The sequence below is a fragment of the Numida meleagris genome, chromosome 21 (assembly GCF_002078875.1).
Source record: "Numida meleagris isolate 19003 breed g44 Domestic line chromosome 21, NumMel1.0, whole genome shotgun sequence".
In the NCBI taxonomy this organism is placed as follows: domain Eukaryota; kingdom Metazoa; phylum Chordata; class Aves; order Galliformes; family Numididae; genus Numida; species Numida meleagris.
The window spans coordinates 2,564,643-2,584,460 of record NC_034429.1 but is presented as its reverse complement, the minus strand read 5'-3'; the positions used below and the strand labels follow the sequence as shown (position 1 = coordinate 2,584,460).

The following is a 19,818-nucleotide window of genomic DNA, read 5'->3' as shown; positions in this document are numbered from 1 at the left end:
CACCCCCCTGGCCGTGCTGTGCCCATCACGGTGTGCCCAGCAGCAGCGTCCCTGCCAGCACCGCAGCCAGCAGGCAGGGCAGGTGTGGCATCGTGGCTGCCCCAGAGCTGCGTGAACCCTGTGGCCCGTTGCAGTTGTCACTGAAACAGCAGTACAGGGTGCCCCCCCCGGAGCTGCGTCGTGCCTGGTCGCAGAAGGACTTGTAGGAGCAGGACTTGATGACGCTGTCTGCAAGGGAAGGCAGAGCACACAGGGTTAGCTGCTCCCGTGCAGCGGCCAGGTGAGCAGGAGCACAGCCCCCCCACAAGCAGCTGGGGCTGAACCACGGCGGGATGCAGCAGCAGTTCTGCAGCCCCTGGCGCTGACTTACTGGGCGCGGTGATGGTGGAGCAGGCGTCCGCGTACTGCGGGCAGCTGTGCGAGCCCTGCTTGTTGCAGTCGTTCTCGTTGGACGCGACGCATTTGTAGCATTTCAGCGCTGCACCTGTGCAAGGGGAGGAGCGGTGAGGCGGTGCCGAGCCCTCTGCCTGCTGCGCGCTGCCTGCACCGTCAGGGTGCAGCACTCTCCCAGGTAGGGTCCATCGGCAGCGCGGTGTATGCGTGTGCCGTGCAGGCGGCTTCCCCCGTGCGATGCCTTGCACGGAACCGCGCCCATTGGCGCCGCTCGGGGCACCGCGGTGTCAGCCCCGAGGAGCTCGCAGCGGAGGAGCTCGGACCCTGAGCGGCTGCGGAGGTCCCAGCCCAGCTCAGGAACCGGCTGAGCAAATGTGAAAGCGCCGCTGCCGCCGTCTGGCAGCGAGAGCCCTGAAATAACAGCGCTGCTTTGAATACGCGCAGACAGAGCACCTCCAAAAAGCCCAGGAGAGCCGCTCTCACCCGAGCCGAGCAATCAGCAAGACCTCTTGATTTTTACAGCGATGGTTGAATTAAGGCTTAACGTTGGGAGGAAAACGTCCGTCCGCTTTGCTGGGCGAGCAGAGCCCTCTCGCGGCACGCAGCGCCCGGCGCGCTCAGCTCGGAGCGGGAGCCGCTGCTTCCTCCCGTGGAGAGGGAAAAACCCCACGCGTGGCCCACCCCGAGCACGCAGCATTGCTCACTCCTCTGCTCTGCTGTTAGCTACAACCGCGGCTGCGTTTCATCGTCCCCTCGCTGCAAAGATCCCAACATCAGCGCGACCTGAGCGCAGCCCCGGCTTGCCCCGCGCTTCAGCCCGCTGCCCCCGGCACCGCGCACCCACCGCGTGCAGGCAGGGAGCAGCGCAGGGTGCAGGGCAGGGAGCAGCGCAGGGTGCAGGGCAGGGAGCAGCGCAGGGTGCAGGGCAGGGAGCAGCGCAGGGTGCAGGGCAGGGTGCTCCTCACACCTGGGCTGGGACCGGCCCCCCTCAAATTCTTCGCTAGGACGGCAGCCCCGCCGCCAGCCGCGGTCACTCACCATCCTGCGCCAGGGAGGTGACGATGGCCAGGGCCAGGAGGGTCTTCAGGGACAACATTTTCAGCAGTGCGCGCGCGGGGCGCATGGCCTCTCTTTTGTCCCGGGGTCTTACGGTAATCTGCTTGGGTGATTGGATCAATGGGCTGAGGATAACGCACTTAGCGCAGCCCGTCCTAATGCCACCTGAGCTGGGAGGGGACGCAGCTCCAAGGGCAGCGGCTGCCCAGGGGCACGGCAACCGGCACGGCACAGCCCCGACCCATCCCCAGGGCTGCGCTCTGCTCCTCTAACCCTAACCCAGCCCTAACCCCAACCCCATGCACGTACACGAGGCGGAACCAGGCCCTTCCCAGGAGATAAATCCTCCCAAGCCCCCCCCCACCAGCCCCACAAACAGCACGAAAGCTTTCAAGAGTGATAAACACAATATTTACTCAGGCAATGAAACATGGAAAAAAAAATAGATATATATTAGTAATCATTATAACAATCTCCTTTGTGTGAGTATAACTCTTACAAATATTTACCTGACATATAAAAGGGAAATTACTGTACATACAAAATCGATGGTGATGGCAGCGACGTGGTACGTGGTACAAAGCGATCCTGGTAGTAGTCAACGCGGGGGGAGGGGGGGGGAAGCGGGGTGCGGGGGGTGGGCACTCATTGGCACTTCACTGCAGACAAGAGATCTACGGCACGCACGGCAACACGACGCTCAGGGGCACTCTGCTGCCAGGAAGGGGCACGTCCCTGCTGCTGCAGGAGAGATGGCAGCAGCTTGTGCTGCAGGGCTGGCTCCGGGGGAGCAGCACGCGGGATGCAACAGTCTCGCCCGTGTGAACTGAAAATACGCCTTCTACTGTAGGTAACTATGGCCGGTATGTATATATTTATATATATGCAACTATAACCATATTATAGTTAATAAATCATTCCGTAGGAATCTTTGCCCAGATTGTACGTGCATGCTGAGAGGCACAGAAAGGCGACAGCACGCGGACGGGGGTGGGAGCGGCAGCGTGGCCACGGGGCAGCGGGAGCAGAGCGGTGCGAGGACGCTGCCAGGTCGCACTGCTGCTGCTGCAGGGACAGCCCTGCCTTCCACACAGCCCCTGGCTGCAGGAAGAGCGCAGCACTCCGCGTGCTCTATGCAAGAGGTGCTTCTGGGAACGTCGCTGTGCCACCCTGTGCCCCGTGAGCTGCAGCCACGCCGGGACCAGGAGGGCAGCTGTGGAGCTCAACACGTGGGAGAATGAGGGAAGAGAGCGGTGCCAGGCTGCAGCCACCCCGGTGCTGGTGAGGGGAGTCGTGCTGCAGCGGGCTGTGCTTGGCACGGTGACTGACCCCAGCAAAGGAAAAACGAGAAAAGAGGGGGAAAAAAAGGATTTTTCCTTGCTGCCAGCTGTGCAAAAAGGTGAACGTTCAACACAAAGCACAGCATCAGCCGCCAGCCCCTTTGCTGGGACAGGGGGAGCGGGTGGGGACCCCGTGTGTGCCCGGGCTTCGTGTCTGTGTAATAAATCCTTTCTATACATAACTAATAAAATATATCTCAGGTGTATGGCTCTGCTTTGAACAGATGTCTGCACTGCATGTGGAACGCAGGGATTAGAAAATAGAAGGAAAACAGCTCAATTCTTTTACAAAAAGGTAGCAGCAAAAAGGTTTGCTAAGGTTTTAGCTAGGCTAGGTAGGAAACAGTCCAACAGCATTTATTTCCCTTATCTGACACCTCAGGGCTGTCTGTGCTCGGTGAGGGAAGGAGCCTCAGCCTCAGCACTTCTCTTGGGCTCACCAAGAAGTAACCACCACGAAATGCAGCAGGCAGCCTGCATGGAAATGCAGCTCCTGGGTTGCACCCAGACAGACTTCAAAGTGTATTTCAGCGCTGCCCGGATCTGTCTTTCCCTGTAAAGGCCGGCTTTGTTAGCTTCCCTTATTATGCAGTGCTGCGGGGGGATTGGTGACAGCAGTGCAAGACCCACAGCGTGACTGCTCCTCCGTGCCTCGCTGTGCTGAGCAGGGAAAGGAGCTCCACGCAGGGCCCCTTCCCCGGCGCTCAGTGCCTCTGCACAACGCACCACACGTGCCCTGGGGCTGTGCCACGCAGCACGTGAGGACAGTGACAGCACATGGGGACGACCACCCTCGCCCCTGGGGCACGGCAGCCACGCGTGTGCTTTCTATGGGGTCGCTCCGGGGTAATAATAATAAGGCAAAGTGCTTGAAGGTAGGAGAAAAGCAGCCGGGTGCAGAGCGCTGGGGCGGCGGGCTCAGTCTGCCCTGCCCAGCTTCGCGATCAGCTCGTCGCAGATCTTGGTCAGCTCCTCGATCTCCTGGTTCTGGAAGGGAAGCAGCCCCTGAGGACCCCGTGGTGCATCCCTCCTCATCCCCCCATGATCCGAGTGCCCTGACCCTCGGAGCGCTTTCCAGCTCCAAAACACAGAGGACATCTCCAGCACCAACAGGGTGCCGGGCACCGAAGCGGAAACGTGGAGCATCCCCAGCCGCGTTACCTTCTGCTGCAGGGCTCTCTCCAGGGACTCCACCTTCATCTGCTCCTTGCGCAGCCCCGCGTGCAGCGCCGCGCTCTCCGCCTTGGCCTTGGTGCGCACCTGGGCGATCTCCTCGTTGGCTCTGCACGGGGACAGACGGGGCCACAGTTGTGGGGTGGGAGCTCTGCGGCGTGACGTTGGATCACGCTGTGCCAGCAGAGCCCGGGGCTGGGGAACTGCTGCCCGTCCCGTCCTCCTGCACCGCGCAGCTCTTACTTGTCCAACTTCTCCTCCGCGTGGACCTTCAGGGCCTGGTACCGCTGCTCCTCTTGCTTGACGCGGTTTAAGTAATCCTGAGCACACTTCTTCAGGGCTTCTTCGTTCTGGAAAACAAAGTACATCCATCTGCACTGGGTCCCAGCCCAGGGCGCTGCTCTGATGGGAAGACAGATCCGCACGGGGCGATGCACGGCCCCTCTGCCCCACAGCCACAGGGATGGGGAGGACACGGGGATCAGGACCTTCTTAAAGCCTTCCAGGACGCCCTTCAGGTTTTCATATCTCCTGAAGAGATCCGACAGGGACCTCTCCACAGAGTTGAGGTCCGCCAGCGCCTGCTCCTTCTCCATGGTGAGCTGCTGCAGGTTCTTTTGGGAAGTCATGTTTGTTCTCTGCTCATCCTCTGTGAGGGGAACAAATAGGGATGTGGTGACTGAGCACACACAGCAGTGCCCTGCCCCGCGGCGCTGGGACCTCACCTATCATCTGGGCAATGGTCTTTTCATACTCAGCCACAATTTTCCTGCAACGAAAGGAGAACAAAAGCAGGTAGGAAGCAGCAGTTTCCTGCAGGCACACACACACCGCCCTGGGCCCCCAGTGCTGCAGCAGCCCGGACACCCCCCGCTGCTGCTCCCAGATCCCCTCCAGCCGCAGCTAATGGGATTTCATCCCCGCAACAAACAAACTTCAGGCTCAACACAGCACAGGCACAAGGCGGACATGCCTTGCACCACGTCCCACCCCAGCGAAGCTGAACCGTGTCATCCCATCGCAGCCCCACAGCCCACAGGGGGGAACACGAGCGCAGCGTCCCACCGGGCGGGGGTCCCACCTCATCTCCAGGACCTCCTGACGACTCTCCTCGTACTTCTTCTTCCACTCGTTGGCTTCGATCTCCTTTGTGATTATCTAGGGAGCAGCAGACACGAGACCTTGGCCGTGCTCCACCTGCAGCCCCACGGTGCACCCCCCACTCCTCCCCACTGCAGAGTGGGGTGGGGGGATGGCCCCCCGCCGTTACCTCCTCCCGGATGAGTGTGAGCACGGCCGCCTTCTCAGAGGCATTCAGGCAGATGCTGTCCAGGGGGCTGTCGCTCCTGCTGCCGCTGGTGATGGCTGTGGGAGGTTTGTCTGCCAGGCACAGCCCGGGATGGCCCTGAGGGGGGAATCACCCAGCTGAGGGGTTGTGCTTTGCTCATCTTCTTTTCTCCCTGGTTCTCATGTTTGGGGCCACCCCTTCGCTGCCCCTGGGCTTGCACCCAAAAGGAGAGGCAGAGCAGGGGTTTACCTTGGGAGGGGCAGACCCAGCTGTGAGCTGAGCTGTGCTCCCATCCAACGTCACTTTGCTTTGCTCTGTGTTTGGCTTTCAAAGAGCTAGGGATGCACCGTGGGGGTGGGGGCCAGATATGGGCTGGGGGCTCGGGGGGGTCCCGTGGGTGAATGCCCCCAGCAAACTGCTCCTGCACTTCAAGGCTCACGCCAGCCTCTTCCTCCCTCCACTATCTCTGCAGAAGAGCAGCCCGTCGCAGCTATCTCCTTGGAAACGGGCTGTGAGGCCATAAATAGCAAAGTGCCAGGAGAAGGCGGCCTGGTTCTGCAGTGTTTTGGAAACGAAAGCACTTCTCTCTCCTCTCCCTCCTCCCCTGTGCTTTGTCACTGCCCAGATCCACGCGTGACGGAGCCGTGGGCGGCCACCTCAGGCACAGCCCTGGGTCCAGGCAGCCTCAGCCCTCAGCTCCATGCAAATGCAGCTGTGCAGCTCTGCCTGCCCCACAGCCTGACCCCTCGGGCAGCCTCAGCAGCACCGAACACAAGGTTCACTTTGCCTAGTGTCCTTGTGGGGCTTAGCGCAGTTAAATCTGTCTCAGAGGCGCTGATTTTGCTGATGTTGCTAATCTCATTGTCACCTGCTCGCCACCCCCAGCAGCTCTGGGTAGGGGCAGCTCTTCCGGAGCAGGGCCCCCCCATGCCCCAACATCAGCCCCACAGCCATGCAGCAGCCCCAGCACAGCCACCCCAAGGTGTCTGAGGGCAGAGAGGGGGAAGCAAGCGGCACTCACGGGAGAGGCAACAGGTCCATCCTTGTCTGTGTGCTTGGAGAGCTCCTTCTCAAAGCCTAGAGACAGAGAAAAAAAACATTTCAGCTGCTAGAAAACAAGACCCTGGCAGCACATGCAGCTTCACTGGGATGCAGAGGCGTACAGCTGAGTGCATGCCCTGAGCAACCTCGGGAGGGCTTTATACCCTGCTCCTGCCCTTGAGGGGAGGACACATCCCACATCTCTGCTGCAGCCAACACTCCCCTCTGGTGGCAGCCCAGCCCCTGCCTGTCCCCACAGCTGCCACACCAGAGATGCCCGGGGACCAGAGAAGCCCAGAGACAGGCAGTTAAGGAGTCCCTCTCCTGTGAGATGAAGGGCTGCTGTCCCCTCTCAGAGCTCTGCAGCTCTGTGCAGCATTCAGGGGAACTGATTAATGACCAGCTACAAGCCCTCCACGTGGCCATTTCTGCTGTTTGCACCTATAACTCCGCTATCGATTAAGTGCCATGTTGCCTGGCTTTTAATTATTTTTTAATAGATTGGTCACAGCAGATAATTACATAGGAGACAGACAGCACAGCACCAGCAGGAGCGGTAGCGTGGGCTTCAGCAGAGACCTGGAGGTCTCTATTAGCAGTGTGCTGGGAGGCAGCATGTGCCCCAGCTGTCCTGGCACAGGATGCACCAGGAACACCCCCGTGGGCAGGAGCAAAACCAGAGCAGGACGGGAGCTTTCAGTAACAGCCCCGGCTTTATGTTTGTGTTTTTATTACTGAGGTCAGTGCATCTCGGGAGGAGCTGGGAAGCTGGGCTCAGCAGGGCAGGGGAAGGGGCGGTGGGGCTTTCTAAAGCCAGGAGACTGCTCCAGGCTGAAGACAGAGAGCACACTGATTTTTCCATAATAAAAGCAATGCAGACAAGCAGCTGTGGCTGGTGCAGACACGGCACAGCCGTGGGACGCTCCCTACCTGGCTCCATGCCAGGCTCGGGGACGTTGGAGCACTCGAAGTACTCCAGGTCATCCTCGGGCTCTCCCTTCTTCTCCAGCCCGGCCGCTTTCTGCGCGCAGGTGGTGGATGCCAGCTTCTCCTCATCGGTGGCGTGTCCATCCCGAGCGGCAATGTCTGGGATCTCTGAGATCAGCGTTCCCTCATCCTGCAGGATCAAAGCATGCGGGTTAGCAGGACCGAGCTGAGCTGCGGGGACCAGAGCTGGGCTGTGAGGATGGGCAGCGGGGAGCACGGGAGGCTCAGCACCCCCCGCCTGCTCCCACCTACCTGCGTGCAGCCGTCCAGCACCAGCGCCGGCGTCTCGTACTGCTTCACCTTGCAGCCGCTCCTGCGGACAGAGGGAAATGGCCACGTTAACCCTGGTGCTCGTGGGGGACAAGGAGGGGGGCAGCGGAGGTGCGTGCGGGACGGCCCAAGCGGGGGGAGGCAGCCCCAGCATCAGCATTGCACCCGCAGCAAAACCACTCACCGGTGAGGTACCGGGGGGACAGAGCGAGTTCTGGAAGGAGCAGAAGGAACAAGCAAACAAAACACACAGCTACAGAGCAACGGGGTTTGTCTTTGAGATGTTTATTGCTATTGAAGGGAAGGAGCACAGAAAGCACCCGAGGTGCTGACGGCGAGAGAGGACGTGATGAAGGGTTCCCCTGCCGCACCGCGCCTGCACGTCCAGTGCCATGGTGGGGTGCAACCTGAGCGCACGCTGATTTTCTGCAGAAAGGGCACTTGCAGGTGGCCCCGTGCCCAACAAAGCCCCGTGCTGCCCTGTCCCTGCACCCACGTGGGTCCGAGCAGCCGGGCAGAGCACTGCTGTGCTCCCAGGACAGCACTGCTGCGCGTCGAGTGCTTCCTCCTTCGGGCTGCAAACGCTGTCTGCAGGAGGAAAGCCTTGAGGAGGGGTGAAGGCTGAGTTCAGGTTGCTTCTGCAGTGATGTGTGGCTGGTGCCTCTTCCTGGGGCTTCACCCCACGTTCCCAAATGCCCCATTCCAGTGGCCTTGCAGGACTGCAGACACAGCCCCATCCCAGTGTGCTGGTGTCCTGAATCTGCTGCAGCGGCGCAGGGATGCTCACGGAACCCCAACAGGAGGGTGCACACAGCACCAGGTCCGTGCCACCAAAACCAGCGGTGACATGATGTGTGGGGATGCATTCCCAGCCTCACACCAGAGCTGCAGCCATGCAGAGGTCAGAGCAGATTCGCAGCGGGACAGCCCTTGGGTTGAGGAATTCCCTCCCTGCCTGCTTCAACCCACACATGCTCCAGCAGAGCACGAGCAATGTGGCATGGCACATTTGCAGGCTGCCATGCACACTTGCATCAGATAAAGTTCACCCTTGACTCTGGTTTTTTTCCAGCGCACCCTAATGCAAGCAGTTAACCTGCAGCTCTCTACCCTGCATGACCTCCTGGGATGCTGTTACCATGCTGCCCAGCACCTGGTTTGATCCCCCCCAGTACCAAGACAGCAGCTCCGTAACTCAAGGGGACGGGGCCAAGCAGCCACTGCTCAAAACCACGCTGCAAAAAGGCTGATCAGTCTGCAGCTGAGACACAGATGTCTGTGCTTGAGCCAAGCTCTCGTGCATATGGCAGCCGGCACTAAGCAGAACAAGAAGGGCACTGGGGTGGATGACATAAGATGAGGGATAAGCCCAGCACGCTGCCTCTCTCTGAGCACCGTTGCGCAAGACAGCGGCAGCCCAGGGACCACCTGCAGCAGCTGCTTCCCCGGGATTTGCCATGGGGAGGGGTACAGGACACCCTTCCCCTTTGGGGCTGAAATCTGCCCATCCCTGCAAGGAGCTGGAAGCCTGCTCCCCCTCCCCTGGTTCTCACGGTGATGTCATTATTTTACACCATCAGAGTGCACGGTGGGTGGGCATGCTGCCGCAGCAAGCAGGGGCACAGCCCGCAGTGCAGCTCACGGCTGCAGCACCCGCAGGGCCAAGCTGCATGGGACGGGGTCCAGCACGGAGCCTGCATGCCATGGAGACCGGTGGGCCAACACACACCCAGAGAACAGAAGCGAAAGGAAAGAGGAAAGAAAGGCAGAAGAGAGTACTTACAACAGAAAACAGAGAAATTTCACTTGTTCAGTAGTCCTGAGGCACCCAAGAATAGACAGGAAAGAGAGACAGACAGATGGAGAGAAGAAAAGCATGTGAAAAGACCTGGGTATCGCTCTGGTCTGGAGAAACACACAGCTCAGGCTCTGGGGGAGGAGCACACAGATAAGGGATTCTGCGTTTGCAATTAGCAGAGGCGGGATGAGACCGAGCTCCGTCCCAGCTCCTGGGATAACGCAGAGGGGCTGAGAGCTTCCAGCTGCTCCCACCCACGGCCGCTCCTGCCCCGGGGTCACACAGCAACACAGACCCTGCAGGAGTCTGCACCAATCTTTGCTCGGTATTGCTACGGGGAAGATCTCCCACCCTACCCTTGGCTCTGCCTGCCAGGCGCTCTCTGCTGCCTGCAAGGGCCCTGCAGCTCTCCCACTGGAGCACCCCTCTGCAGAGTGACAGCTTGGTTTCTTCTCGCTGTCAAACCAGCCACAGTCTCAGTGCTTCTAAAATTTCCCCTTTTAAGCTGACTTCCTGCTTCTGCTTTCAGCTGGTTCCAAGCACCAGCACTAAGTGCAATGGCACTGGAAGGACCCAATAGTGGCTGGGCAATTCCCCCCCCACGCAGTCCTCCCTCTGCCCCCCTGCGTGCCCAGAGTCCCACAGAGGGCACACAGAGCCAACCCTGTCCCAGCAGCTGCTACTTCACACCTGGCAGCCTCAGGATCTGCGATCCAGGCCAAGATAGCACTGCCCAGACCCAGTTTGGAGGACGTTTCTGATAGGAAATAGTGAGGTTTGTGATTAAACCTGCCCCCCGAGGAGGAGGGCGATGCTGCCTGCCCCCATAGCAGGCATTACGAAACATCACCATTTTCAGCAGGGCTTTAAATAGCACATCTCAGGAACTAAATCTGCACAGATTCCCGCATGCCCTGGAATAGTTTAGGAAGGGACAAGGTCCCGCCACCTGAGCAATGCCACAGACCTAACAAACCATCCGCCCGTTAGCCTCCATCCTCTCCCCACTGCAAAAAGGGAAGCTCAGCGGCAGCGCACGAATGTCCCAGCAGTGTCTGCTCACTGCTCCGTGCACCCGTCCCACTCATCCCATCCACTCCTGGGTGGGCAGCAGGGACCAGGGTGGTACATGGCACCGGGACGGGGGCAGAGGAACGCAGGAGCCCCAGGCATGGGATGGAGGGGCCGGCCGTGCCCCGCACTCACGTTATCAGACGCGACTTGGCCTTCTGCGGGGAGCCCCTGCTCTTCCCCAGCTCGTCCTCCAGTGTCTGGGACTCCAGGATCTCGTTCAGGCTGTTGTCGGCCGTGGGGCAGCAGTCGGTGGTGCTGGTGAGGGTCTTGGTGGGCTTAAAGGGATCCACGGAGTCAAAGTTATTGGGGTCGAACTGGTAAGAGCCTTTGGGGAGAGCGGGTGAGTGCTGCAGTGCTGAACCGCCACCAAAGGGGCTGAGCTCGGGGCTGTCCCACGGCGCAGGGGAGGCCCTGGGGGGGCCCTGGGGACCCTTCTCTGTGTCCTCCATGGGCCTCCTGTGCCTCTTCGGCGTCAGCTTGCTGGCTGGGATCCTGCTGGCCTTTCTCGGTGAGGCTCTCCGTGTCTCCACACCGTCCGCACCTTCTGTGGCATCGACTTCAGCTTTTGGGAGCTGCCCTGGGGGCTGGGAGCCCAGCTCCCCCCTGGGCTCACTCAGTGGGAGGCAGTGGAGGTCCGGTGGGCAGCTCTGCAGCGTGCAGCCCTCTGCCACGATGGAACTGATGGCCTCACTGTGCTGCTCAGGGACTGAGGCCAGGGGCACCGGGGGCTCCACGCCGGGGGCAGGCTCTGTGCTTTCCCCTCCTCTGCCCCCTTGGGAAGGCGGCTTTCCCTTCTGGAGCTGACAGGGCGAGCTCTCCTGCACCAGAGCATCCCCCTCTGGCTCTGCCAGCCCCACACCAGCATCAGCCGTGTCCCCTCCCGACATGACCCGCTCACAGGCGGCTGTGCCCACATGGGGCTGGGCTTCAGCCGGCGGCTGCGTCACGGCCGGGTCTTCAGGCCAACGTTTGGTCCCCACGTTGGCTGGAGGGGCCCCGACCTCAGGCTGAGCCTCATCTTCGGGGCACTGCTCCCCTCCCTGCAGCTCCCCATGGCCGCTGAGCCCTGCAAAGAGAAAGCAGCGCATCAGAGCCTGCCTCCTGCTCCCCCCTCAGCCCTGCTCCAGGCCCGTGTTCCATGGGAGTGCCCTCCTGTGCTGCCGGAATCCCCGCTGAACTCTGGCTTCAAGCACTTTCTCTAAAGCTCACGAATGCAGCGCAGGGAATGTGCGTAAAGCACCGGGTGTGGGGCGAGCCCCCAGGAGGCACTGTGCCGTGCTGCACCATGCCAGCAGACATCGTACACCAACATCTCCATTTATGTCCTGTCCTCCCTCTCCCCACCGCCTGCTCCCCCCCAGAGTGCCGCCAGCTCCAGAGGGGCTTTGTAATGCCAACGCCATTGAGAGGCCGGGACCAACTGCAGAGCACAAACCATCCCACCAGGGACTACCTGGGTGGGTGTCACACGTCACCGGGACAAATTCAGGGAAGCGTGACACCACGAAACGCAATTCAGCCCTGGGGTGAATGGCAACGAGACTCTGCACTTAATGAATAAGCACATTATGGGCTGCAGAGGGGATCCAGGGGCTGGCACGGGGCTGCGGGTGCTCAGCAGGCAGAGTAGAGCTGCCCCCACAGCCCTCGGCCCCACTGGGGATCTGCACTGCTCCACCACCACCAGAGACACGCGGCTGTCACGGGGTAAAACACCGACTGTGCTCATGAGCAGCAGCTGCACAAGGTTGGTGCTCCTGCTCACAAAATGTCGCTGCAGCGCATCAGTGCACAGCGCGATGGAGAGCAAAAGCTGTGCACGCACGTGGCAGTGGGGCAGGAGGGAGCAGAGCTGAGCCCGGGGGGAACAGGGTTGGATGGGGGGGAGGGAGCTGCCCTCTGAAACTCAGCCCCACGCCGCCTGCATCCCCACAGAGATCCCACCCAGCACCGCACCGCTGCCAGAGTTCCTTAATCACAAATCCCGCTCCATGACTTAATCGCTATTACTCCAATCCCTTCCCCTAAATCCTTTTACTGTTTAATCTTTTCGTTGCTGTCAGGGGATGGGGAAGCTCCTTATCCACCGGGGCATCCTGAAAGCTACACCCAGAGCCGGCACGGGAGAACACCCAGCATCACCCCCGCAGCTCAGGGGCGCAGCACGGAGCCCAAGGGGCTGCTGCTGGGCATCTGCACGATCTGCGGGCGGCCGAGCAAGGCACGGGCTGGCAGAAAAGGAGAGTGAATGTGGGTGAGTCCAGCGCACGCAGCCAGCAGCCCTGACTCAGCTGACGGCTGGCGGTTTGCACAATTGATCTCCGTGATGCTAAAAGCCACGGGAATGAATCACGAGGGGCTGCGCGCTCCCTGGGACTGCAGAACGCTCCCTCCGGATGGATGCTGCCGCGCTGCCCCGCGGAACGCATCGGTGAGCACAAACCCGGTGGAAATGTACTTGGAGTGCGGCCAGGAAGCGCTCTGAGAGCCCTGCCAGGCCCTCCCACCCCAAAAACCTCCCCCGCAGACCTGCAGGAACACTGCATCACGCTCGCTGTGCTGCTCCGACGTTTTAACCTCACTGAGACAGCCCTGGGTAGAAGCACAGACTTCAAAGCTGGGGCAGAAGGCGCCTTCTAAAGGCACTGCACGTTCCCACCAGGTTCTCACAGGCAGAGCCCATCCCGGTTGCCAGCCCAAGCAGTAATTACTTCTTGAATAACAAGTAGCAGAGAAAACCACCTCTCCCCATTCCCGTGGATGTCCTCGGGGCGGGGAGAGAAGGGACGTGGCCATCACTCAGAACCGTGGCTGCCAAACAGAAACGCAAGGAGCCCAGAGCAGAGCAGCTCCACGCCGTGCAACCCCGCAGCACAGCGCAGTGCCCTTCCAGCCCCGTGCAACACCAAGGGCCCTGCGTGCAGCACCGGGCACTGCATGGCCCTGCCAGCAGGCACGGAGCAGGCGCTCTGCAGTGACCATGGAGACCTTACACTCTCGGAAGAAAAATGCACAGAGAGGACAGAACGGCAGCCACAGCTGCTCTGTGCGTTGTGATGGCTGTGGCAATCCGCGGTGCTCGAGCGAAGCAGCAGAACCCGGCAGCGCTGAGCAGAGCAGAGCCTGCACCGAGCCCCCACCGCCCCGCGCTTTGTGCACGGATGAGTCACGCGTCTCTCCCTCCGCTGAGCACAGGATATCTGGGCCGTGCCTCACGCAGCTAACGGCCTCTTTCCTCTTTCGGCTTTCCGCTTTTGTTTAGCAGACATTGGGCTATTTTTAAATCTTTTCTGTTAAGCGTTAGTGTACCGGCCAACGACCAGCCGCACACCGGATGACACGCGCCCTGCACCGGGGGAACAGCCGGGCAGGCTGACGAGCGCTGCTCTGCACTAACGGCTCCATGTTTGCTGCCTCTGCTCATTTCCTTGCACAGAAAATCCCCTCCTGGCAGATGACTGAAGAGAACTTCAGGGCGAAACTGCGGCCTCCATCATCTGAGGCAGAGGGAGAAGTGCTGCTCAGGGATCCTGAACGGGTGTAAAGCCAAATCTGCCCCTCCCCAGGCTGATGGAGCCAGCTGAATTTTTGTCCCTCTCCGCAGGGCAGAGCAGAACTCGTCCGGCTTTGCAGCAGAGCAACAGCCTCAGCCCCACAGCACTGCAGCCTCTGTGCATGGAACAGGGACTGCCACAAACACGGTGAGCACAGCGGTGCCCTGAGATCCACAGCAATGCGCAGCCTCGAGCAGCAGTTGTGCAGGAATGACCCAGACACCTGCAAGGGGAATTTCCTAGGAAAGCCTTCATCTCTCCTCCTCAGACATTATCCTCCAAACTAAAGATGCCTCTATCCCTTCTTAAAGGGAAGGATTACTCCGAGAGCTGAGATTACCAGAAGCACAAAGCAGACGCTCTCTCCATCAAGGCAAAGCAACCTGTGCGTTCTCCTTGGGGATGCACCCAGGACCAAGGGAGGAGCGTGCACACCTCTGCAGCCCAGCCAAGCAGCCGGCTCCAGCCTGCTGCTGCAAGCCCAGCAATGCAAGCCACAGAGCAGCAGCGGGGGCAGCTGTGAGAGAGCAGAGGGTGCCTGGGACATCAATCCATCACCACCATCCTGCCCGCACCCCCAGGCACAGCCCTGGCTCTCCCAAGCGCAGAGCTGCAGACCCCCGCAGCCGCACGCTGCCTACTTCAGCACAGGGACACAGCAGGGTTTGACTGGCGGTTACAACACGGCCCAATGATAATTTTGCACTGCATAGGCACGAGCCAAGGGGGGCTGAGCCAACTCTTCCGAGCCTGCAGTGTCACCCCTTCCCTACCAGCAGGATTCCGTAAATCTGGCTTTTAACCCACGCTAGAGAACAGCAGAGCGCACGCAGCCCCAAGTGCTGGCATTTGAACCATCCAGGCCATCAACCACAAAAAATGTAGCAGGCATTATTCAAACCGAGCGACTTCTCCTCCTTGACCCCACCCTGCTTCTCTGCATCCGGAGCAGAAAGCCGCCAGCCCCTTACCTCGGGTCCTGGCCTCGGGCTGCAGCTCGCTGGGCTCCTTTAGCAGAGAGCAGGTCGGCGTTTCTGCTTCGGGGGTCTCATAATTACCTTCCGAGTCCGAGCTGCCGAGGGGGGGGAAAAGAGTGAGGAATTACCACTTTCAAGGCTAGCTGGGAACCGCTGCCTACACATCCAGCCAGACCGGCTCCTGCGGCTGCCACGCTCCTGTCCGGCAGGGCCACGCTAGCAAACGGAAAAGGGAGAGCAAGTAAAACAACATCGAGAGCATCCCCTGTGCACCCCTGCGCCCCAGCATTGCCTTCCTCAGGTCACCCCAAGCAGCCCAGAGGCATCTTCCCTGGGGCTTGGGGGGTGCTGCGGGGTGTGTTTGGGAAGGCTTGATGCACCACCTCGATGCACGCACCAGCACCTTGCTGGGAGCACGGTGCCCACCACTCTCCAGCAGCTCCGGCTCAGCCATGCGCCCCGTTCCCCCCCTCCCAGAACCCGTTCCCGAAGCAGCGGGGCTGGCTGCGGGCCGAGATGATGCAAGGCAGCGAGCGGAGCGCGGGGACCGGAGGGGAGCGGGGGGTCGGGAGCCGCCGGCCCCGCATGCAGACGCACACACACGCGGCCGCCCGTCCCCGGGGCGCGGTGTACTTGCCTGAAGCCCAACGACTTGATCTCCTCCTCCGCGTCTCCCCCGACCCCTCCATCCTCCCCGTCGGGGCCGCCCCCTCCGCGCACCGCCGACCACGTCCACCTGGCCCACTGCACCGGCGACAGCAGCTGCCAGGCGCTGAACGCCATCGCCGCTCCCCGCCGGGCTCAGTGCGGCCGCGCCGGCCCGGCCCCCGCCGCCGCCTCCCGCATCTCCGCCGCCGCCCGGCGCGGGGCCCTCCCCGGACCGTACTACTGCCGCGGGGAGAGCGCCCGCCTCCGCCCCGCCGCCTCGAGCCCCCCCCGGCGGCGCCGACCGAGGGAGCGGCCCTGGGGGTGGGGGGATCGGAGCTCCGCCGCCGCCCGCCCCGCTGCGGGGTGAAGGAGGCGGTTGGTTCCCTGCCGTGCCCCCACCCCAACCCCGACCCCGACCCGCCCGTGGCTGCGGCAACGCGGGGGTGGGGGGGGGCATCGCTCGGTGCCCCCAGCCCAGGTCCCCGGAACACGCGGGGTGCGGGGATTCGGGATGTGGGGATTCGGGGTGTTCCGCCAAGGGAACCCCCCCCTCCCCGCGAAGGGCAGGGAGCCCTGAAACCGCATCGCTCCCCCCTTGATCGGGGCTGCACCTGTGCTCAGCACGGCCGGCTCCGGCCGAGGTGGCACATTCCTCCCACGCCGCCCTGCACGGCGAGCGGCCCCGGGGCGCTGCTCCCATCGGCGGAGGGGCCCGGGCGGGGGGGGACCGCTACCCAGGGCACTGGGAACACGAGGATGGACGGCAGAGGGGAGGGAAACACCTGCCCTCCTGTTTTCCAAGGGAAACGCTGACCTCGCCAGCCCGGGCTCGAGCTGTATCCTTCCACGGCAGCGAGTTTGTTTATTTATTTATTTAACTGTTGTTTAAAAACAACAGCAAACAGTCCCTGCCGAAAGCAGCGCTGCCTCGCGGGCCTCCCTTGGGAACCTGCACCCTAACCGGGGCTCTCGCTCCCAAACCCGTTCCCTCCCACACGCTCGCATGGTGTTACTGCTGCGGCATCCAAAGCGCTGCGGGGAAGGTCTGTGGAATGGCAGCAGATCTGTTACAGGTGCTGCTGCAGCTCGCAGGCCCCGTGCTGACGCTGCACAGTGGGGCTGCGTGCCCGGGCTGCGCACCCTGCACCTCCCGGGGATGAGCTGGGGAAGGGCAGAGCTGCCCGGCTGCACAACCAGCCCGGCCCACTGCAAAGAAGCACAGCCAGCCCTTCTGCAACCACACACTGTGCTCATGGGCCAGGCCAAGACCTCCGTCCTGTGCTTCTCTGGGAACCATCAGCTCCCACTGCCAGAAGTGCCTCAGATGGGCAGGGGCTCTGCTCCAGGATGGGCTGGTCTGGCCGCCTCTATGACACCAGTCTGTCCAAGGGCCTCATTCCTCACCCTGCAACATCTCAAATAACCTCCCTATGGGGGACCTTTCATTCAGGCTTCCACCCTGTCAAAGAAAGGCTCTTACCCCCTTACAAAACATTTCAAATTTCCCCAGAGAGACCTGGATCGGCCAAAGCAAAGGTGCTGCCGACCCCACGGCAGCTCTGAAGCGGAGCAGCCACGTCCCCAGCCACTGTCTTCCACATCACAGCAACCTGGGGACAGCGAGCCCTGCAGACCTCTGCCCCTGTGCAAAGGGCACCGAGCTGCAAGTGGTCTGCGGCGCTTATCAAAGCTTATCTGCAGAAAAACAAGAGGCTGAAGCAACAGAACCTCAACATCCTCTCGCCTACATCTGCGCCGAGCAGAAACACGCGGCCGCTTCCCCCCCATCTGAAGTGGCAGAGCTGATTTCTGCAGATGAATTTTACATAACGAGCTCTTCAGCATGTGCGCGGCGGCACGCAGCGCTCTGCAGCAGCGCTGGCTGCAGCCTCAGCTCCTCCTCCTCCCTCTCCCCTTCCCATCAGTCACTTCACAGATCGCTGCTGACCCAAAAGACTCCACTGGAGTGACAGCACCGCTGCGCCCTGGAGCAGCTCACAACTCAGGGACGCCACGGAGCAAACAGAAACACAAAGGGCAGAGGAGCAGCAGCGGGTGTGGGTGCTGGCAGCAGGAGCGCGCTGCCTCTGCCGCAGGGATGTGCATCAGCCATGGTACGGATGCGGCTGCTGCAGCGCCCACTTGTTGCATGGGGGACTGGGACGTGGGAGGAAACTGGCAGCATCCAGCAGAGGAAATCAGCAGCATCCTTCCATTGTGCACCACACACAGAGGGGGCCCCGCTCCCAGCAGCCTCGGAGGGGAAGGAGCAGGAGCGGGGTCAGCAAGAAGACGGCTCACTGGGAGCAGCTAACGAGCAGAGCCTGCTTCCACCTGCTGCCTGCGATGAGCAATTCCAAAATTGCCTCCAGTGGCATTTTGCAGCTTGGCACCCAACCCAGGCTGGCAGCAGCACTGGCTGCAGATCATTCTCTGAGGAGATAACCTGACTGCGGCGCTCACACCGGTGGCTCTGGCTGCCAAGTGCTGCCTGGCACAGCCAGCGGATGCATTCCTGCAGAGGATGCTGACCTGCTCCAAACAGAGCTGCCAGCAGCTCCCAGCAGCACGAGGGGCAGCCTGTGCACGCAGCCCCCATGTCACTGCAGCCACCCCACCCTGGCTCAGCACTAATTATTCTCTGCCATTACCGTGTGAAAATGCAAACTTGGGGAATAAAGAAAACTACCCAAAGCTTTATGTATCCCAGCAAGGACTGCGCTGCAAACGCTGGGGAGAGGCAGTTTCATAATGCGTTCCCTGACCTTTGTACTGATGCTGAAGAGATCGGTGCTGATGACTCCCATCTGCAGCTCACCTATCCGGGCTGGGAGAACAGCCAGGGAGAGCTTCATCTGCCTAAGTCAGAAAGGGCCCTGGGAAAAGGCAGTAGGAGTGGGGAAAAGAGCAAGCGGGGGTGCAGCGGCCCCAGGTTCCTGTCCCTGTGACAGTTCCCATCGCTCCACATTCCACCAAAATAGCTCTGTAAAAATAGCAGTGAAGGACACAACTGTCACATGCGAGCCCAGCAGCACCAGCAGCCCCCAGGTCCCAGCTGTCTTTCCCCACCACGCAGCTGTCGAGTCAACGAGCGCAGGCATTTGTGGCTGCTTTCAAAAGGAGCGATGCAAAAATGAGCGCACTGCTCGTCCCGTGTTTCAAAAACAATGTGCACGGCTTAATCTCACTGATCCCAGTCGTGTGGACGTGAGCTCATGCAAAACAATTCAGCAGAAACAGCCCTGAAATGTGCGAGTTCCAGCGTGATTTCACACCGATGCTTTGGGAACACAAGCACCTTCCTTCATCTCCTTGCTTCGTTGCTCCCCTATCAACTCCTTGGCCCCGTTTGCTAAAAATATCTGTGCTATGTGGCAAGAATGCTCTTATCAGGGGTTTGTCAGGCTCCTGGATCAGAGTTCAGACTTGCAGATGTTGTGAAAGCCGGGCAGCATCTCCACATTGCTGTCCACGCACGGCACATCCCCAGCGCTGCCCCACTGCACCCCCTGAACAACGGCTGGGGTTTTCCTGCCTGGGAACACCTCTAATTTAGGAGAACACCACGAGGAAATAATGGGCAGGGCTGAGCAGTGGACAGGACAGAGCACGCTTCTTTGTCCCTGTTGCACTGGTTTTTCCCCTGTCCATGCGGGCGTTTGCAAACTGAGGAATGTTTGCAAACATGCAGAAGAGCAGCAGAGGGCACCTGCTCCGTAAAGCCCGGCACAGCTCCAGAGCAGGGCAGGTGCAGGCCCCGGGGGGGGACCTCAATGCCTTCCAGCTCAGCCGAGCAGCAGCAAACCTCCCAAGTGCAATTATTTCTGCACCATGGGGCGGCTCACTCAGGGAAAATATCGCTGTGTTCCAGCAAGAGTTCGGGTTGATTTTAAGATAAGCGTCCCCGGTTTTCCTTCTGATCACAATTAGCGTGCTTTCCTTTTGTTCCCAGCTCCCAAACTCTGCTGGTAACTCACAGCCCTCCTGGTTTCCGCCAGGGACACCGCTTCCAGCTCCCAACCCCACACTTTGTTTTTTAACTGCACTTCTGGCTCTGCTCTCCTCGCGCTGTGATTTATGCCATGAAACGCAGGGGTGAGCTGCAGCCCGAGAAACTCAGTCTGCTGACAACAACGGGAAACAGCTTGGTTTGTCAGGAACACTGGATGCAGGGAGAAAAGAGGGAAGGGAAGGGAAGGGAAGGGAAGGGAAGGGAAGG

General features: G+C 60.8%; 1 protein-coding gene across 5 annotated transcripts in view; it reads right to left on the bottom strand.

Moving 5' to 3' along the window:
• TACC1 (transforming acidic coiled-coil containing protein 1) overlaps positions 1,838–19,818 on the bottom strand; it is an 18,553-nt gene continuing 572 nt past the window's right edge. The window contains exons 1-13 of one of the 5 annotated variants that reach the window (XM_021374951.1): positions 16,211–19,795; positions 14,946–15,046; positions 10,553–11,486; positions 7,531–7,591; positions 7,222–7,408; positions 6,272–6,327; positions 5,233–5,367; positions 5,044–5,120; positions 4,688–4,731; positions 4,451–4,611; positions 4,206–4,312; positions 3,951–4,071; positions 1,838–3,776 (exon numbers count right to left, since the gene is read on the bottom strand). In XM_021374951.1, coding sequence (XP_021230626.1) covers positions 3,708–3,776; positions 3,951–4,071; positions 4,206–4,312; positions 4,451–4,611; positions 4,688–4,731; positions 5,044–5,120; positions 5,233–5,367; positions 6,272–6,327; positions 7,222–7,408; positions 7,531–7,591; positions 10,553–11,486; positions 14,946–15,046; positions 16,211–16,299 — 2,142 coding nt within the window. In that variant the 5' untranslated portion in view covers positions 16,300–19,795 and the 3' untranslated portion in view covers positions 1,838–3,707. Of the gene's footprint in view, positions 3,777–3,950; positions 4,072–4,205; positions 4,313–4,450; positions 4,612–4,687; positions 4,732–5,043; positions 5,121–5,232; positions 5,368–6,271; positions 6,328–7,221; positions 7,409–7,530; positions 7,592–10,552; positions 11,487–14,945; positions 15,047–15,588; positions 15,799–16,210; positions 19,796–19,818 lie in introns of those variants that run through there. The other 4 variants (XM_021374950.1, XM_021374952.1, XM_021374949.1 and 1 more) reach the window with 4 other exon arrangements.